The 18,970-nt window shown below is 33.7% G+C and overlaps 1 protein-coding gene across 3 annotated transcripts in view; it reads right to left on the bottom strand.

The window, feature by feature from the left end:
- Positions 1 to 7,583: 7,583 nt before the first annotated feature.
- KaiR1D (Kainate-type ionotropic glutamate receptor subunit 1D) overlaps positions 7,584 to 18,970 on the bottom strand; it is a 362,951-nt gene continuing 351,564 nt past the window's right edge. For all 3 annotated transcript variants that reach the window (XM_072520792.1, XM_072520790.1, XM_072520791.1), the window contains 2 exons: positions 18,847 to 18,962; positions 7,584 to 8,070 (listed from right to left, as the gene is read on the bottom strand). In XM_072520792.1, coding sequence (XP_072376893.1) covers positions 7,888 to 8,070; positions 18,847 to 18,962 — 299 coding nt within the window. In that variant the 3' untranslated portion in view covers positions 7,584 to 7,887. The remainder of the gene's footprint in view (positions 8,071 to 18,846; positions 18,963 to 18,970) is intronic.

Consider the following 18,970-nt stretch of genomic DNA (forward strand, 5'->3'; position numbering starts at 1 on the left):
ATGATTGTTGGGAATCATTTTTTGAATAGTGGATTAATTCTAAGTTTAAAGTAATAATAAACCTGATATTATTTTTGGGATATCCGTAAATCAATCTATACTAGTCTGTATTTACATTTCGATAATCAATTTCAATATTTTTGTAATTTTGTAGAATGGCATTACTTTATTAGCGATATTTCTGGAACTAATAAAACTACTATTAAAGCATCTCTGAAGGTCATTACATAATCGGCTAATTCTCTTAAAAAAGCTAAGAAAGAAGGTCTATCCAGGAAAACATTAGTAGAAAAAACGTGTTGGAACATGAAAGAAAGTTCTAATAAAATTTTGAGAAAACGACTAGTATCATTAGAGATACTGCTACTGAAACACTTGGAAAAACGTCAGGCAAAAAGTTTAAGACTAAATAGACCTGGTGGTGGTCAAACGAAGTTTTAGGAAAAATGAAAAATAGAAGAGAAAATTACATAAACAGTGGCAAGAAAATAGGTCAAACACATATCTTCAAAACTAAACGGTCTCCGAAAAGGAAGGGAAAGTAATAGTACCAAAAGTTGAAACAGAAGCTTGTATAAATCTATGCGATCAACTTGAAACCAGGGAATGAGAAACAAAGGTATATAAAATAGTCAAAGATAGATCAAAGAAAGCAAAAGATCTTAATTAAATGATATGTATTTAAAATGTAGATAATAAAATACTACAAAACCAATGTCAAAAGAAGATGGAAAAAGTTCTTTGACGGTTTGTTAAATAAAAAATTTGACATAGAACCAGTTAAGTTAATGGAGACAGTACCAGTAATGGTCACCAAAATAACAAACGAGGGAGTGGTTTAAGCACAAAAAATAAAGCTAGGAAAAGCACTTGGATGAGATGATATTCCTGAGGAAGTGTGGACAGCATTAGGAAAGACAAGAACAAGTTGTCTAATAGGTTTATTTAATAAAATTATGGAAGTGGTACAAATGCCAAACAATTGGGGATGCATTGTATTAGTACTTGTTAACAAAAAAGGGAGATATACAATAATGAACAAACTACAGGACCATAAAACTACTTAGTTACACTATAAAAATATGTAAGAGAGTAATTAATACGCGGATTCATAAAGAAACGGAATTATCCGATAACCAGTTTGGCTATATGCAAGGCAAATCAACAACAAATGAAATTTTCATTGTAAGTTAGTTGTTAAAAAAAAAAACAGGAATAAAAAATAAACGCTCATATGTATTCATTGGTCTTGAGAAAGCATATGATAGAGTTCCCCGATAGATTCTCTGGTGAGCACTTCACAAAAAAGTCCCCGGTGAATATGTAATAACGGACTAACAGCTAGTATTAGAACAGATGTGGAAGGGACTGAAAAATTTCATGTGAACGTAGGATTACACTAAGGGCTTCGGTGCTTGGTCCTTATATATTCTCATTGGTCTTGGATCATATTACAGAGAAACTACAGGGTACACCTTGTCGTTAATGTAGATATGGAAAAATTTAAATAAAATAAACAAATATACAAGGGGAAAATTAATTAAAGAATGAACTCGTAAGTAAAGGAATTGACTACATCAATGATATTTTAAGAGAAACATAATTGAAAGGCGGAAGAGAAGTGGCACCAATAGAAAAGAAAAACCAACAATGGATCTCACAATAAACAAGAACATTAATGGAAGAACGAGAAACATTTGTTCAACAAAACAAAACACTGACAATAGAATATTCGGAGATAAAAATCAAGAAAAAAATAAAATGGGAAACCAGAAAAAAACAAGAAGAACAGGTAGAAAGAATAATTTAAAAAAACAAAAATATAAAGTGTTTTTGATGTTTTATTTTATAATTATGTATATTAAAAAAATATTAATTCCAGGAATACCTTATCATCACCCATACAAACACTAAGACGATCCAGAATATATCTTGATAAAATCAATATGTATTTTGAAATATAAAGAAGATATTGTTCTAAAACATGCTATAGGTATTAATTTATGTATTTTTACATATTAATTATAAATGTATGTACATTTTAAATGATTTTAAATACGTCTACCAAGTTTGAGCCCTTAATATTCAGGTGAGATGAAATGGTCAATAATTTCGATATAAAAAAACGAATTTAAATTTGATTGGACAAAGATCCATTAAAACATTGGTATACCATATTATTTTTGTATTAAATGTGCTAAAACTATGCTAATATGGTTTGGAATTTTCCTACAATACTAGCTATTATCTTTAATTTTTTAACTGAACCTTGAAAGATAAAGTTATGTAGATAAAAAAATATTTAGTCAACACATTTTTTTATTCGCCACTTTTCTATTATTTTATTTATTTTTCCATATCTCTTCTATTACTAGCTTCACTAATAACCTGAGAATCGTGCGTAAATGAGAAATCGGGAGAAGAGAAGGGGAACCGGCCGATATTCTAGGTTGGGGAAGGTGTTTTTTGGGGGAGGACAAAAGGAAGGTTGGGGAAGGGCACGTAGATCTCGGTGATGATGTTCAAATCAACCTTGCGATCTTGGATATCATCGTGGTCACGTAGGTTAGGTTAGGTTCAATATAAGTTTTACGCATCATTCCACTTAACGTAAGAGGTCTATTTTGGCTCATTCCTAGATTAAAGTTGTCATTTCAGTCCAACCTTTTTAAAAAGGTCTTATGGCTTCAAACATTTTACGCAGTAGGCTTGACTTAATAAGGCTGAAATATATAAATGTCCAGGATAAATTCTACAATTCGCACTTTCTGCTAGTCCGATTTTATTCATAAGCTCCTTGAGGCGACAGTGTCCTTTTAAGAGACCCAAGATGATTCGCAGATCATTCCTAATAAAATATATTAGATCTTGAGATTTTTTCAAAGATTAATTTGTAAAAGAATTCGAATGCTTAAGACCCATTTGTTCATGCCAGTGGTTAGATTTCATTCGTTCCACCCAGTCTGATATCGTTCTTTTTGCTGTACTTCTTGCTGTACCAAGAAAAGGTTCTGGGCCTTAAAACTTTCTTTTGTCCCTTTCTTGACAAGTATGTATGTCCGCTTTTTCTTTTCTTTTACTAGCAGTATATTCAGGCAGTCAAAATAAATTTACTTTTTTACTTTTTGACATAATCAGTTTATTAAGACAGTTCCAAATTAACTTGGAGTCAAATCGATTTGATTACAATGTCTTTAATGCCGCCTGGTTATTCTATATAATTTTTATAGATTTTTTCCCTGCAATTTCTTTATAAGTCACTGCAGGCACATCTCTATAGCATAAACGATTTCTTGGAAGATAGTGGAGTGATTATCTAGGCTTTCATTAAGATTTAGCCTAATTTCCCCTCGTATACTCCAGCTCCCACTCCTTAATCAGTTTTATAACTGTCTGTAAAACAGCATTAATTGGCCATTATGATAATCGTTTTATTCAACTCTCATTCGTCCCTTTCTGGAAAGATGATGAAGAAAGGAAGGTTGATAATAGGCTACTGGTAGTCTATTATCTGCCATTTTGTTCAGACCTTAACAGAGCAGTTGTTTTTCTCTAGAGTTTCTAGATGTTTCTATATTTTTTTTAGTTCTGCCCATTTTGTGTCTTTTTGTTATTTTTTTGGTTTTGTTTTTCCCACAGCAATAAATTCAACTAACTTGTGATGGAATATCCCTACGTATTGCCTAAAGTATGTCCTTTTCACCATTTAGTTCTTCAGTCAGTGCTACATCTAGGTATTTATATTTTTGTACTTTTGATCTTACTAAAGTAAACGAACAAGAGGAAGAACACAGATGAGATGGGTTGATGACATTAAAAGAATAGCCGGAACAAATTGGAAATATGTTGCTCAGGATAGAGACCGATGGAAGGAGTTGGGAGAGGCCTATGTCCAAACATGGACGACAGAAGGCTAAGAAGAAGAAGAAGAAGTGGTTTTGATCGCGTTTTCATCAATGTTCCAATTTTATTAAATCTTCTTCTGCAGTGCCTGCTGTTATACCTATATTTAATGATTTTTCGTCATCATCATTTTTCTGGCTTTTTAATTCTCTGAGGTTCAGACAATTCAGTCTGGAGCGTACTACGTACTTAACGTGTTTGAGAGTTAAGTTTGGTAAAATTGATTTGACTGATTTGACATTTTTAAGTTTTTTATTACCCTAAATATCTGTTATCTGTTGACAGAGTTGCAGGCTGCCCTGTAGTCTGTAAATCTGTTGAACTTCCTCAGACTTTAGAATTTTTTCTAAACTTTGTCTCAGAGTGAAAACCTGAAGTGTCGATGATGATACTTATGAAACCAATCTGATATTTCATGTATTCTTTCTAAATATGATGACATTCTATAATCATTCCATTCTATAATGGAAAATATGTTATACCCTATATTTAGAACCGTAATTCCTCTATAGTTAGAGCATTTGAAGATATATCCTTAGTTTTGTATGCTGCAGCGTGTGCTCATAGTCCAAACAGCATCAATAGACTTCTACATTTGCTTTTAAAATTGTTTTAGTGTTATAGTTAAATTTTCGCCATCTTTATATAGTTCCATCGAGATACTATCTATTCCAAGTGATTTGTTTCTGGCTAATTTTTTAACTGCCATTTAATTTCAAGAATCGTTTGTGGTTTCCTTTCTCTCTATGTTACATACATCATTTATTGTATCTTTAAGGTTTTCTTCTTCATTATATATATATATTAAGTGTCTAACTTGAATGTTCCACCCATCGATTTAGTACATATTTCCTTGTTATCAATAGATCCCTATTCAGACTTCTACAGTGGTTCGTCGTTGCACTGAATTATTTTCTGTTGGTGATAACTTCTATATTATTTCCCTCTGTTTAAGTTTTTATATTGTCTTCTTCTTCTTCTTCCTTCTTGTATGTAGGCTTTAAAGCCTGTTTGTTTTTCAATATTAGCCTAGTAAATTGTTTAAATTATCGCACCATCTTTTTCTTGGTCTGCCAATACTTCTTCGTCCATTTGGTGACTTATCTCGTGCTATTCGTACTGTGCTGTCGTCTGCCATTCTACTAATGTATTCGTTCCCGTTCTGTTTCCGTTTTGTCACCCATCCATTTATATCTTCTATATTGCATGCTCTTCTTATGTTTACGCTTCTCTTCCTATCCAACAAACTTTTTCCTGATATTCGCCGAAGTATTTTCATCTCTGTTGTTTCTAGTAGTCGTCTCGTTTTAGATGTGTCAGGTCTTGTCTCCGCCGTGTATGTTAATATAGGTCTAATTGCTGCTTTATACATTCTTGTTTTTGTGTTTTGTCTTAGGTGTTTGTTCTTCCAGATCGTGTCATTAAGAGATCCCGCCGCTTTAATTGCTTTTAAGCTTTTAAGCTTGCTTTTATATTATAATGTTTCTTATTTAGTGATACATTTTTCTTATTATAAGCTTATACCTACAGATCTAGAGAATTGGAACCATATGTTTTTAAAGCCATTTAAAAGTGTTTTCATTAATCTTATAACTATTTATCAAATAAATACAACTATTTGACCACTGCGTGAGAGATGTATTCAGATACATCTTAAAGTGGGAGGGAGTAGAACAATACCCTTGTTTCACAGTATTGTCAAATTAAATATATTCTAAAAATTCTAGTCTTCTTCTGATGTAACTAAGAATTTTGTTAATATCTTAAGCTATCCAGGATTTTTTAAATTGGAACATTGTTAAATGCCTTCCTTAGAGCTACCAACATTTACGATTCACCTTTTTCGTTTAAGAAAGTCTACTTAGCACATTACTTTAACAAATTGTTTTATCTCTATGACAAAAAAATAACGATAAAGCAGTATTGTAAGATACTGGATGGCCAAACGAAAAAAAGTTGTTGGGAACTGCGCCAAACTTTTAGAACACTCATACCCATCAATTTTTGTTGACGCATGGACATTTTTCTGGTATTCTCGATTGCGCCATTTTCACCTTCAAGTGAGACTAAGACTCATGTCTAAACGTTAGTATTTATTCAAGTCTGATGTATATTTTTCTCAAACATATAAAACAGAAAAACATAAAATTTTCTACATTGGTCAATAGATCTTTGTCCAAGGATAATACTAATATATTACAAATGAACAGATTATTGCTAAAATATCTTAAGTCATTTCCAGGCAAACCCAATACAGTGGAAACATTGTATATCTTTGTAACTTTGTATCGTTTATAAAGTACCGCTTAAAAAGTATTGTCCATCTTTCATGATTTCCATAAAAAAAAATAAAATTAAGTGTAAAACAAGATCGGGTTAGCTCATAAATCTCAATAATTTTATATAAATTTATTTATATCTCTATTTAAAGTAGGATGTATTGAAATAAGCTGATCAATTAATTCAAACAGCAAACGATATATTAAAATATATGTGATTATAAAATAGAGATAAACACTTGGCATAACTCATAAATTGTTATCAATGAAGAGATTTGCACTCATCATTTGATGAAATTGTGTTAATTAAATCAAAGCTTGGTGGCCAACGTCGTAATTCAGAAGGAATAGACGAGTTACCACTGCGACGAAAAGTAACATCTTGGATGCTAGACCGTAGATGACCCATATATGTATGTGAGCATTTTGACTTCTGGTTAATTACTGCCTGATTCTTGGCTAAGGGACGAACTTCCATACCTAGAGATGGGTGGTCTGGAAAATTTCCCAGAATAAGGCAGTAACTCGAGCATTTTATATATATAACAGTGTACTATGCATTCGATTATTAAGGGATGCGATAAATCAGATAAAAACCTTAAATAGTTCATCCCATAAAAGTGTCTTGGGGTTTCGAGGTAATTAACTCTCAGAATTTGACAACCATATTAGCCAAGTTAGCCAGTTTTACAAAAAAGAGTTTAGAAGTATGAAAGTAGCTTTTAAATAAGTAATTAAAATATGTAATTAAATAGGATCATATTATGTTATAATTATAAAATATACTAAAAGTAAAATCTCAAAAGATATGATTGCGGTTGTGAATCTGAATCTTCCAGCACTCATTGAGCCAGTAGCAATGTCAGAAATTTATCTCTTCCTGTTTACCACGACTCTTGGACTACTTACCATACTGTGTTTTCTTTAACTTGTTTATATAGATTTGATGCTGTCAAAGCAATGTCAATTCACAGTAGTAAGAATTTGCGTTATAATATTGTTCCGTCTCCTTATATTTTAAATAATGGTATAATTTCTATATCTGGAATTTTTAATGTTCATTTGATAAATTTATTTTCCAGAAAATCTCTTCAAATGATTAAAATACCATTTTTAATACATTTCTGTTGAAATTCGACAGTTACAATTTTTATTGTTTGAAGTGGCTATAAAACTTACCGATGGGTGAGGAATAAGCTGGTTATTATTTTTGAATAGGTTCAGTTACTTTGAGTTCGGAGAAAGGCATTCATGAAATATTTTGCAGACTTAGGTAATTCTACTACCCATTTACTCTCGATATTGTGTTAACCATTTTGTAACTCAGAACATTTTGTATTATTACCAAGCAAAAGGTGATTTTAAATAATTGAAGTAAAATGTTTTGCAATTATATCTCACAGCGAACTGATCGTGGCTCAACACAATGATGTTTTAGGTGGAAAGTTACCTTATCTGTTTTAGTATCGAATGTATTTGCAAAGATAACATACTTGTGTACATACTGTGTATTAATATTAATTTTTTTTTTGAGACAATAATTTTTAAATCCTGTTATAGTATTCTCTAAGATATCACAAAATCACTTAATCTTGTTGCAATAACCAGTCCAAGTGTACTCTACGGATACCAGTGTACAATATATCAATAAAGTCGATGAAATGCATATAAAAACCTAGTATTTATTGTTTCTTATCTTTTATAGCTACGTGTCGTGCAGAATGCTGCTCACCCGTTCCTCTACGGCTACTTTCCGCGACTTCCATACAAACTCGCAGACAGCGATGACGCAGGCAACCCCCATGCCACCCATTAGCACTACGAAGACGCCGCCCACGTTTGCCAGGCCTAGCTCGTTAGCAGTGCTGCTGGTTTTTGTGGTTTCGTCCTAAAAATTAAAGCAAAAATAAAATTATAATTGTATACTTTTGTATATTGTTAATATACTCCCAAAACCAGATATATCACAGAGGAGACTGACACTTTTCTTATATAAAAGTGATTTCAGTTAAATTGGCTAAAATTATGCAGAGAGGTAGGTTTGATCATGCGGATGAAAAGTTATCATTGCCTAAAGACTTAGAAATCAATTGTTTCTGAGTTACAGAAGTTCAAAGTGCCAGTTTGAATAATACATATTTGTATAATATACAAGATGTTTGTAAATCAGTTCAACAAATTTCAATGAGTGATTCTGCCTGAAAAAATAATGACAGTTTGATATATAAACGTATGTTCGCAAACCAGTTGAGATAAGCAAATGGAACTTGGTCGGTTTTAAGAAGTAAGTATTATGCATTGTTTACCATAAAATTAAGAATTTTTATTTATCATTGGCGTGAATACGGGTAATGGTCTCAATTTTTTTAAGAAAGAAATGATACGCCACTAAAATATTTCAAATTAAAAATCTTTTGAAAATTTTTCCTTTAATATGTGACAACAAATCTCTCTTCCTTGTTTTCATATAAGACGTTTGATGCAAAAAAAATATAACATCTTAACGTGTATTTTTCACTTTAACAATAAATTCGCAAAAACTACCTAATACAATAACAGAAAGTACCACTAATAAAATTTTCAATGAGCAAAAGCTACAAAAAATGTTTAAAATGACCTTCCTGAAACATGACCCAATATTAACTTCTTAGCCTCATTGGTTGTCTTATTCGTGTGAATATTCCTAGTGTATTTCTTATTAACTTTTAATATAGAGTTATAGAGCCTCAAAGTGTCGGTTTTTATTACCTCAATAACTAAAATATTTATGCCTCCTGCAGTGGGTTCGTTGGATTTTTTAAATTATTAGCAATATAAAGCCAAAAAAATACACAAAAAATTTACAACTGGTAGACTTTTAAGGGTTGTAGAGTTATAAACGTCACATGTTATTTTTTTTTAAATAAATATTTTATTCCAATTTCTGTTGCTTTTATTTATTTATTAGCTTTCTCATACTTTATATTTCTCATATTCTATCCCAGTCTATTATAGACTTACTTACTACTCAAGCTTACGTTGTTACACTAAATTATGCATTTTTTTTCTTTTGTCATGCCCTGTAGGACCTCAACGTTGGTGACATGGTCCACATACGAAATTTATAGTATCGTCCTGTAGATCCACATCCGCTTTAATCCAGTTTTTAGTAGCTTGCGTCAGTGTCCAGACCTTAACTCCACATGGTAACACTGGAAGAATGTAGCACATCACTATCTGCATCTTGGTTCGAAAACTGAGATCACTGCAGCACAGCGTGGATCTCAACTTGATAAATGTAGATCGTGCCATTTCAATTCTAAATCTAATCTCTCGAGCGTAGTCCCATTGTGAGTTGAGGGTAGTTCCGAGGTAAGTGAATCTGTTTATTCTCTCTATCTTTTCGCTATGAATTTAGTCTTCTTAAGATTAAGGTCTAGTCAGTATGTTGCGCTCACAGTTCTCACTCGGTCTAGTAAGGCTTGTAGATCATTTAGGCTGGTTGCTAGTAACACAGTGTCATCCGCGTAGCGGATATGATTGATGTATTCACCGTTAACTCGGATTCCCATCTATAGGTTTGTGAGGGCTTCAGTAAAAATTTCCTCAGAGTATATATTGAAAAGAGTCAGCGAGAGCACACAGCCTTGCCTTTCTTATCGCATGATCTTCACAGCACGCTGGTGCCAGTATAAATTCATGATGATCCGAATGGCCTTCTCATCCAATCCTACTCTTTGTACGGCGGCGACCATTTTCTGGTGCTGACAACTGTCAAATGTCTTCGAGTGGTCAATAAAACAAATATAGACATCACAAATGATTTACAGAACGTAATGCAACGCCTTAATGAACGCTGTCATGAGTACGGACTGAAGATAAATTTAAAGAAAACTAAATGCATGATCATGACTAAATCTGCACATGAAAATATCCAACTGACTATTGAAGATAGTGCAATTGAGAGTGTTAATAACTATAAATACTTAGGAACATGGATAACATCAGATGTAGACCAAACCAAAGAAATTAGGACACGCATTGAAATAGCACGTGCATCATTCATTAAACTTAAAAAGTTTCTTTGTTGTCGGGATATAAGGTTAGAACTACGCCTGAGAATGCTTCGATGTTACGTGTTCTCTACTTTTCTTTATGGCTTGGAAGCGTGGACACTAAAACAAGTCCATGTGAATAGGTTGGCCGCCTTTGAATTTTGGTGTTACAGAAGAATCCTACGAATATCATGAATTCAAAGAATCTGGAAGTAACTAGAAGGATAGGAAATGAGGCGGAAATAATATTAACTATAAAAAGACGAAAACTTGAGTACTTAGGACATGTGATGAGAGGATAAAATTTCGCATTATTACTACTTATTATGCAAGGCAAAATCCTCGGAAAGCGAAATGTGGGAAGACGAAGAATATCCTGGCTTAAGAACTTAAGGGAATGGTTTGAATGCAGTAGTGCAGAACTTTTTAGAGCGGCAGTCAACAGAGTCCGCATAGCCATGATGATTTCCAACCTTCGATAGAAAATGGAACTTAAAGAAGAAGACGACATCACAACTGACATCGCTGCATCTCTGAAGTAGAACTTGTAAGGTAAAAAGTGCTTCACGTGTACCCATGGAATTGCGGAATCCAAATTGCATTACACCGCATTTTCTTCGTATTTGTTGTAAATTCTGGCATTTATGATATTAAGAAAAATCTTAAGTGCATGACTCATAAGGATGATAATTCGGAAATCTTCACACGTTTTCGCAGATTGTTTCTTAGTAGTACTACAAATGTTGACAAGTTCCATTCCTCTGGGATATTATCTAAATCGTATATGGCGTTAAACAGTTCAGTTAACTCCTTCGTGCTCACTTCACTCATCACCTCAATAAGTTCAACGGGTATTTCATCCGAACCTGTGGTCTTACCATTCTTAGACTGTTTTAAAGCTGTTTTCACCTTGCTTTCTAGTATTGACGGCCCTGTTATGCAATTTATTTCTGAAAGGTTACCTCGGTAGTCCCAGAAAAGTTCTTAGATGTACATTTTCCAGATCACCAACTTCTCCTTAACTGTCGTCGCCAGGTTCCCGTCTTTGTTTCCCCCTTTGGATTCTCCCTAATGTCCCGATTCTAGCTCATTTAACTTTAGAAATTTTAAAAATATTCAAAATAGACCATACGCAGCAAATAAGGTTAACTTCATATTATCTTGTTTATGAGTTTTATTAAACTCCTGACAAACAACCTTCCTATATATCTTATAAAAGTAACTAAAAGAGCTTGAACATGTTTTATATTATCCTATTTTTTCAAATTGTGGTTTATAGAAAGCAGAAAATGTGATCCTCAAGTTAGTTTAGATTATAATTGATTCTAATCTTCAAATCGAATCCATATTTATTCCAATAACTGCTCTAATTACAATTTTTTCGTCAAATCTGTATAATATACAAATATTATTCGAGTAAAAGTTAAAAATGTGGGGGGGGGGTTTAAATGGGGTAGTGATTCGCAAAGTATGAAACTTTATCCTGTTAGCGTCACTAGCCTCTCCTACGAAATTTCGACTCCCACCCCACGTAGCAAAATCCTGGAAATATGAGCGACCCTGTGGATCATCATCAACCTGTATGCGTTCACTGCTAGACTTAGGCCTCCCTCAGTTTGTTCCATCTGTCTCTGTCTTGTACAGCTTGCATCCAGTTATTAGGTCGTCAGTCCATCTAGTTGGTGGGCGTCCTCTTCTCCGTAGTGCTTCTAGTCTTGGTCTCCAGTCGACAATACATTTTGTCCCTGTCGATAATAATAATAATAATATTGTATGGTAAGTTTCAGATGTTCCCTGAAACAGAAGGTTCATTACTTGCCATTCAGGATCAGTTTATACCAACCAAAAATTATCTGAAATATATCGTCAAAGACCCTCAGGTCCAAAACGACAGATGCCGATATGGATGCCAAGCCCAAGAAACCATCCGGGGGTTGCCAGGCATTTACTGCAACGGAATATAAAGAACGGCACCACTCAGTAGGGAAGATTCTTCATCAAGAGTTAGCATTTAAACTGAGACTTCTACAAACAAACAATCTCCCATATTATCAATACGTTGCTGAGAGTATGCTTGAGAATGTCAACTCAAGCTATACTGGGATCGCACTGTGCTCACATCAAACTGTAGCATAGAATAGACTAGATCTCGTGCTAGTTAATAAACTACCGAGACAAACAACACTAATCGATGTGGCGATACCTAACAACAATAATTTGCGTGTTGAGTACAACGAAAAGATCGCCAAGTATAGGGATCTGGAAATACAAATAAGGAGACAATGAAGAATGGAAAGTACCCAAACGAAGAACCTCCTAGAAAAGATAAAAAAGCTGGGTCTAAATGAACATCTATACAAGATCATGCAAAAGTTGTGCTACTTTCGACATGCAGATGCTTGCGAAAATTTTTGGGAGATACACCGACGTACCAAGTCACCTAGGACTTAATAACATGGAAAGAGTCCCACCAGAGCTCAATCCTTTACTGGATGAGTGCATTTTCCCATTAGAGGGAGTGTAAGGCTAAATCTGGATAATAATAATATCGTATGGCATTTTTTCCGGGAAGATCCTTTCGGATTTTTCCACCGCCAATTGCATCTTTCACCCTGTTTTAAGTAGTAAGTGTCGATGCACACAAGCTCAAGGAAACCGACAGCTTTACGTACTCTCCAAAGCACGGTAAACAGCTAGTATTATTTTTAGAAATGTTTTATTTAAAAAAGGTATATAATTAAAAATACCCTTTCGGGCTACATCGGGTATTTTTAATTATATGCCTTTTATAAAGGATTTTTAAATAATACTTTTGTGATTAATGGTATACAGCCAACTACAGGAATTTCATTTTCCTTGTATATTTTTAAAAATGAAAATTTCCTTATTGTTACCATTGTAAATAAAAGCTTTTTGGGATAAACAATTTTAATTTTGCAATAATTGTTAAGTGAAACTTCTAAGTTTAATAAACATAATATTGTCCTTATTTTCACGCGAAATCAAAATTTTTTGTGAATTTTTAGTATTGTGCAAAGCAAGTTATTAATTATGAAAACATCGACATTTTGAGCTATTTTTGCAATAATTAACCAACAAATTAACAAAAATAACTTTGCTACTTATTTTAAAGGCTTTGCCGGTCTTCATTTTTAGTATTTAAAATTAAATAGTGATCTTGCATTGTTTATATCTATCTATCTATACAGCCCTTGCTGTCCAATTTTGGACATAGGCCTCCTCTTCCTTCTTCCACGTCTCTCTATTGTAGGCAGTTTGTATCCACTTCGGGCCCGTGTGTCTCTTCAAGTCATCTGACCATCTCATTTGTGGCCTTCCTCTTTTTCGTTTGTAACTATATGGTCTCCAGGGTATAATCATCTTATTCCATCTGTCGTCTTTCTGTCTTATGATATGTCCAGCGAACTTCCACTTAAGTTTTTCTATCTGCGTTAATACATCGGTCACTTTTGTTTTATTGTTTATTATTTTGTTGTATTGTTTATATATTGTTTATAAATAATAAATAACGTTTAATCTTTTGCATTCTATGTTTATTACATTATCTTATCAATAAATTTATCAAAAGCTTGTTATCAATTTTTTATTCTTGCTTTTTTACTTTGTTATTAAGTCTAAAATGCACCTAGAAATACAACAACAGAGAAACTTCGCGTTATTCGAAATTAAGTGACATGACCGAAATTTCAAACCAGAATATATATACCCTTCACTTGGTATGAAATATAACCCTCTCCAAATATTCAGCCTGTGACTTATGAGATAAGATGTTCATTTCATAAATTATTACAACTACTTTATAGTTAGGTAATACTTGAAAGTCGCGACGTGTCTCCCTATTAGTTATTTCTGGGAAAATGTCAGTTCCTCTTATCTGCTAGGGTATACGGCATCGCTCCGAGTTACCTCACTTTATTCCCTATTTAACTGGAGCCGACTAAAATGGAAAATCGTGAATATTTTGCTGCCATCAACGGTTACGTGACCAATTTTCCTTTAAATAGTAGTATAAGAGTGTAATGCTGAAAGGGGTATCTTAATCGTATTAAATACGAAACAGAATTTTAATATATGACGGTTAATAATTTTTTCTTATAAGGCGGCAAACACGAATGCATGTTTTTCTTTCTATAGGCTTGTCTTCTTTTATATTACACGACAAGTAGAGCTAAAAGCGGAGGCAGATAGAGGTAAAGAACCAGGAGTGCCAACAAAAACTTTGTAATGATTGTACCAAAGGCGCCGCAAGAGTTTTTAATGAAAATCATCCAAACAAGAATATAAGGTACCAGTACATACATCATTTAATTAATAAGACCCAACAACATCAAATAAGAAGTAATTCATTCATACGTCAGCGAGATATCTGGCAGTAGTCATAGATAGTAAATTGTCATAGGGACTCGAAATACCATAGCGATGCTGATGCAATGCAGAAAAGTTATTGGTAGGCCCTGGGATATCAACCCAAAATAAACACGATGGATGTATAAGTCTATTATCAGATCTGAACTTGTCCACGGGTGTTAAGATTACTGCAGTCAATTCTGAATATCTTTTAAAATCTCTTAAAAAAGTGCAAAGGTAGGTCCGTTTAATTATCTCAGGGGCCCTTCGGAGTATTCATACAGCGGTCTTAAAATTTTTACTACAGATACTGCTTATAGGTATTTAACTATAAGTGAAGGCATACAAATCTATATATTGGATTAAAGATCTGGTATATGGGCTGGAAAGAGACTGGTTGGCAGGAAAGATAGACGTCTTAGCCGTGTAGACATATGTGAAGAAGGCAGTTGGGCCTGGACCTGTGATTGTAAATTGTGAGATGTGTGAAAGTGGAGTATGAGGATGTGTTGAAGAATCTAAAAGTACAAGGGGCAAGGTAGTATATTATACGAATGGCTGGAGAACTGAGGTAAATGGAGCAGATATGGTCTTTGTTGCAGGAAGCGGCAGAGACAATGATCAAATCTGGAATTCAGAATTATGATATAATTCATTCAGGCATTTCAGTATTGGAGCAAATGAGACGGCCGATATAGCAGCTAAGGAAGGTTACAGAGAACGTGTGTTTCAGACCCGAACCCTTTTACTTCGTTTCGTATCATAAATATAAAACTGATATACAGAAGTGATTCCTAGATCAACACCTGGGAAGATGAAACGGGTGGACTGATTATCGTAAGACTAAGGAGTCCGTAGGCTTAATTTTGTTAGTAAACAAACTAACTGCTTTAAGTAAAGATGAAATTCGGGAGGTAGTGCAGGTCCTCACAGGTCACGCTAATCTTGCGAGACAACTAAACATCTGTGGGCTCAGCCAATCAGTAATGCGCCCCATGTGAGATGACAGGGAAAACACAGCCAAACACTTTGTGGGCGACTATCCAGCCTTTGCTAAAGCAAAGCAATAATGGTTCCTTTCTCAATAAACAACCCTCAAAGAGGTAGTGACAAAACGCAAGTTTGAGAGGATTGTCGCTTTTATCAAGCAGATCGGTCACCTAAAATGGAGCCCGGTAGTAATTCCAAATAGGGATAAATCTTTATAAACCTTAATAGAAGAAAACTGATACGTTTAATGGATCCAAGACCCACGACCAGCCGCTAAAGGGAAAACCCTTAACAAAAAAATCGTCCAGTTCGAAATGAGGGTATTGAAGTTGCAGTTTTGAATCATGTGCAAATGAATACCACTCAGTTTATTAAAAAAATATCTTAATCTTTTTGGTGGTTCTCCCACTAATGTTCATAAAATTTTAAAAAACATAAATTTCATCCATACAAAAAGAAACAAGGTTAAGTGTTAACCAATGATAATCTTGATTTGACGCCTGCAGTTTTACGAACTTTTTACCCAACAACTGATGGATAACCGAAATTTGTTTTGCATGATTTGTTTTTCAGAAGAGTGACTTTTATATGAAACGGTGAACTAAATACTCATATCTCTCAATATTGGAGTGATACCAATCATATCAGTTTAGAAAAAAATTATACTCAACAGCCTCAAAAACTTGTATGGGCCAGAATTTTGGGAGACCATATTGATGGACAACTTTTTATGGATGGCAATCTTAATAAAGCGACTTACCTAGAATTATTAGATAGTATCATTGAATCTATCGGAGTCGATCAGATAGCCAAGCGGGCTGAGCGGCTGGCTTCTCCTTCGCTTCACTGCGAGAGATGTCAGTTCAATCCCCAGCTCGGTGTACAGAAAACAAAAAGGCTAACGCAGCAGTTTAAAATTCTAAATGAATCTGCGGCTTAGTCTAGAATATGCTGGTATCTGATCGGCCTATGGTGGAGCAGTACGGCAAGAGATAAGGGCTTGCGGCTTGGTGATACTCCTCCATAGATCCCTACCGGAAGGGCGTGTGCCGCCTAAATACCGGGTATATATATATATATATATATATATATATATATATATATATATATATATCATTGAATCTATAATCTAAGATTAAGTTCTATGTTTGGTCTATGCTCATGTACAAAGGAGAAGTGTGGACCCTAAAAGTATCAAGCATGAACCAAATTAAAGCATTAGAAATATGGATTCATGGACGGAGGTTGAACATACCTTGGATGGCAAAAAAAAACTAACAAGAAAGTACTAAGGAAGGTTAATAAAGATAGAGAATTCCTAAAGACTGTTAAATACTGAAAAAAGGCAAAATAGAAAGTTTTGAGGTTTAGGAAGAAAAGAGATTGCTTGGCTAATAACATTCGTAAATGGACGTAGACACCAAATACTGGGCCATAATTCCATGTGGCAGAAATCGAGAAACCTTTGCAATGGTGAAAACTGTTTCTTTGTAATACACTGCTCAAAAAACACCTTTACAATATGGCAAATAATTCAACGTCAAAATGTTTAATATCATAATAGCCTAAAAGTGAGTATTGAAAAATCAGGCCATCAAAGAATACAATAAACTACAATCCACAGATCGAACTGATGTTTATTAGATGGCACTACCCATCAAGTATCAACAGAGCTAATTGCTTAGGACTCCTGGATTAGATAGCTCATCAACACTTCTTAGTGTTAAACAGGTTTGTCCTAACCTAGAAACCCTTCTTTAAGACTAGTGAAGGAAAGGTCGATGCAATTTTCCACAAAGGCAAAAGCGATAAGTGTTCAATTGGTGGTCAACACTAATTTAACGAGGGCTCCCTTCTTTTAGCTAAGTCTATCGACGGAGACAGCGTGCCACAATTCCATTGATACCCACAAAGACTACAATATATTTCTTTTATGTAAAGAAGTAGATAAATCTTATTTGTTGTGAATTGATCCTCCGATCACTGCCGATAAAAAACCATTAGGTAATTGTGCAGCTTAAGCAAAACCACTCCTTTTCTATGAATACAGAATTAGTTGACTTTTAAATACTCTGGCTAAGATCTGCGTAAAGATCGTAGATTTTAAAGGAAAATGAAAATTTCGTAGAGTTCGCAGACGAGCACATAATTCCTGAGGTTCAATTTGGATTTAGACCCAGTTATTTATCTTAAATAACATTGAATAAATCTATCATCAAAACTATTAAATGTAGATATATTATCACAATACACAAATTCCTTAATACCCAAAAGCCTTTTAGCCAGGTCTGTGAAAAAAACAGTATAAATAATATCAAAGATTCAGAAGCAATTGATGAATATATTTTAATAATTACTATTATTAATTTTGGGTAAAAGATACCTTTCTATCAGCTGCTTTATCTTTAGAAACGCCAGTAAATATAATATGTAAAAAATTCTTACTATTTCAATGCAAATTTTTATTTTATTTGTGTTTAGTAATGCTACAACGTTCTTTTCAAATTTTTCGACGTCAGATACAACGGCATCAACCTTCTTATATTACGTACATTCCTAGTACTAATATTCCGTACCCGTTTTTAGTTCCAGATAAGTTCTTAGGCGAAAATTTCGTAGAGTTCGCAGACGAGCACATTATTCCTGAGGTTCAATTTGGACCCGGTCACTCCCTTTAAAGAAACATTAACTGAAGCTATCATCGAATTGATTAACTACTTAACTATAAATATATTTTCACAATACACACACTTCTTGATACATTTCCGTAATGCTACAATGTCCTTTTCAATTTTTAGAGATCATTTGCAACGCCATAAATCTTCTTACATTCCGTACTTCCCCAGTACCAATATTCATTACCATTTATTTTAGTTTCCGAGAAATTCTAAGATTTTTGATAAAATGAAAAAAATGATAGAAAAATTTTAAAACACAAAAAAGTATTTATAAACAATTTTACTGCACTTCCAAACAAGCTGCTTTAATGGCGGCAATTACAAAAAAAAATTTTCGCGCTTTGCCGTAGGCTAGTAAAAAAAATGTACGTAATGTATCTTTTTGTTAATTGTTGGATTAATTGTTTATGTTAAATTGATGTAAAACAATTAATTGTTGCCCGAATTCCAGAATTGTGGAATACTCTTTACATCATTATAAATAAATTTCTGTAGTACATAGTTTTCAAACCTCTAATTTTGTCTATAACACCAAAAAATAATTAGATAATTTAATTAAATTAAATTAATTAAATAAAACAGAAACAAACTTACTCGACATTTTCCTCCTCCTCTCTTCTCTTTCCACCATCGTGTCTTCAATATGTGAAGCTTTCCTTCTTCCTGAAGTTTTAAAATAGCACCACTAATTGGAGTTCTAAATGGAGAATCTAGAAAT

The sequence above is a fragment of the Diabrotica undecimpunctata genome, chromosome 1, assembly GCF_040954645.1.
Source record: "Diabrotica undecimpunctata isolate CICGRU chromosome 1, icDiaUnde3, whole genome shotgun sequence".
Lineage (NCBI taxonomy): Eukaryota > Metazoa > Arthropoda > Insecta > Coleoptera > Chrysomelidae > Diabrotica > Diabrotica undecimpunctata.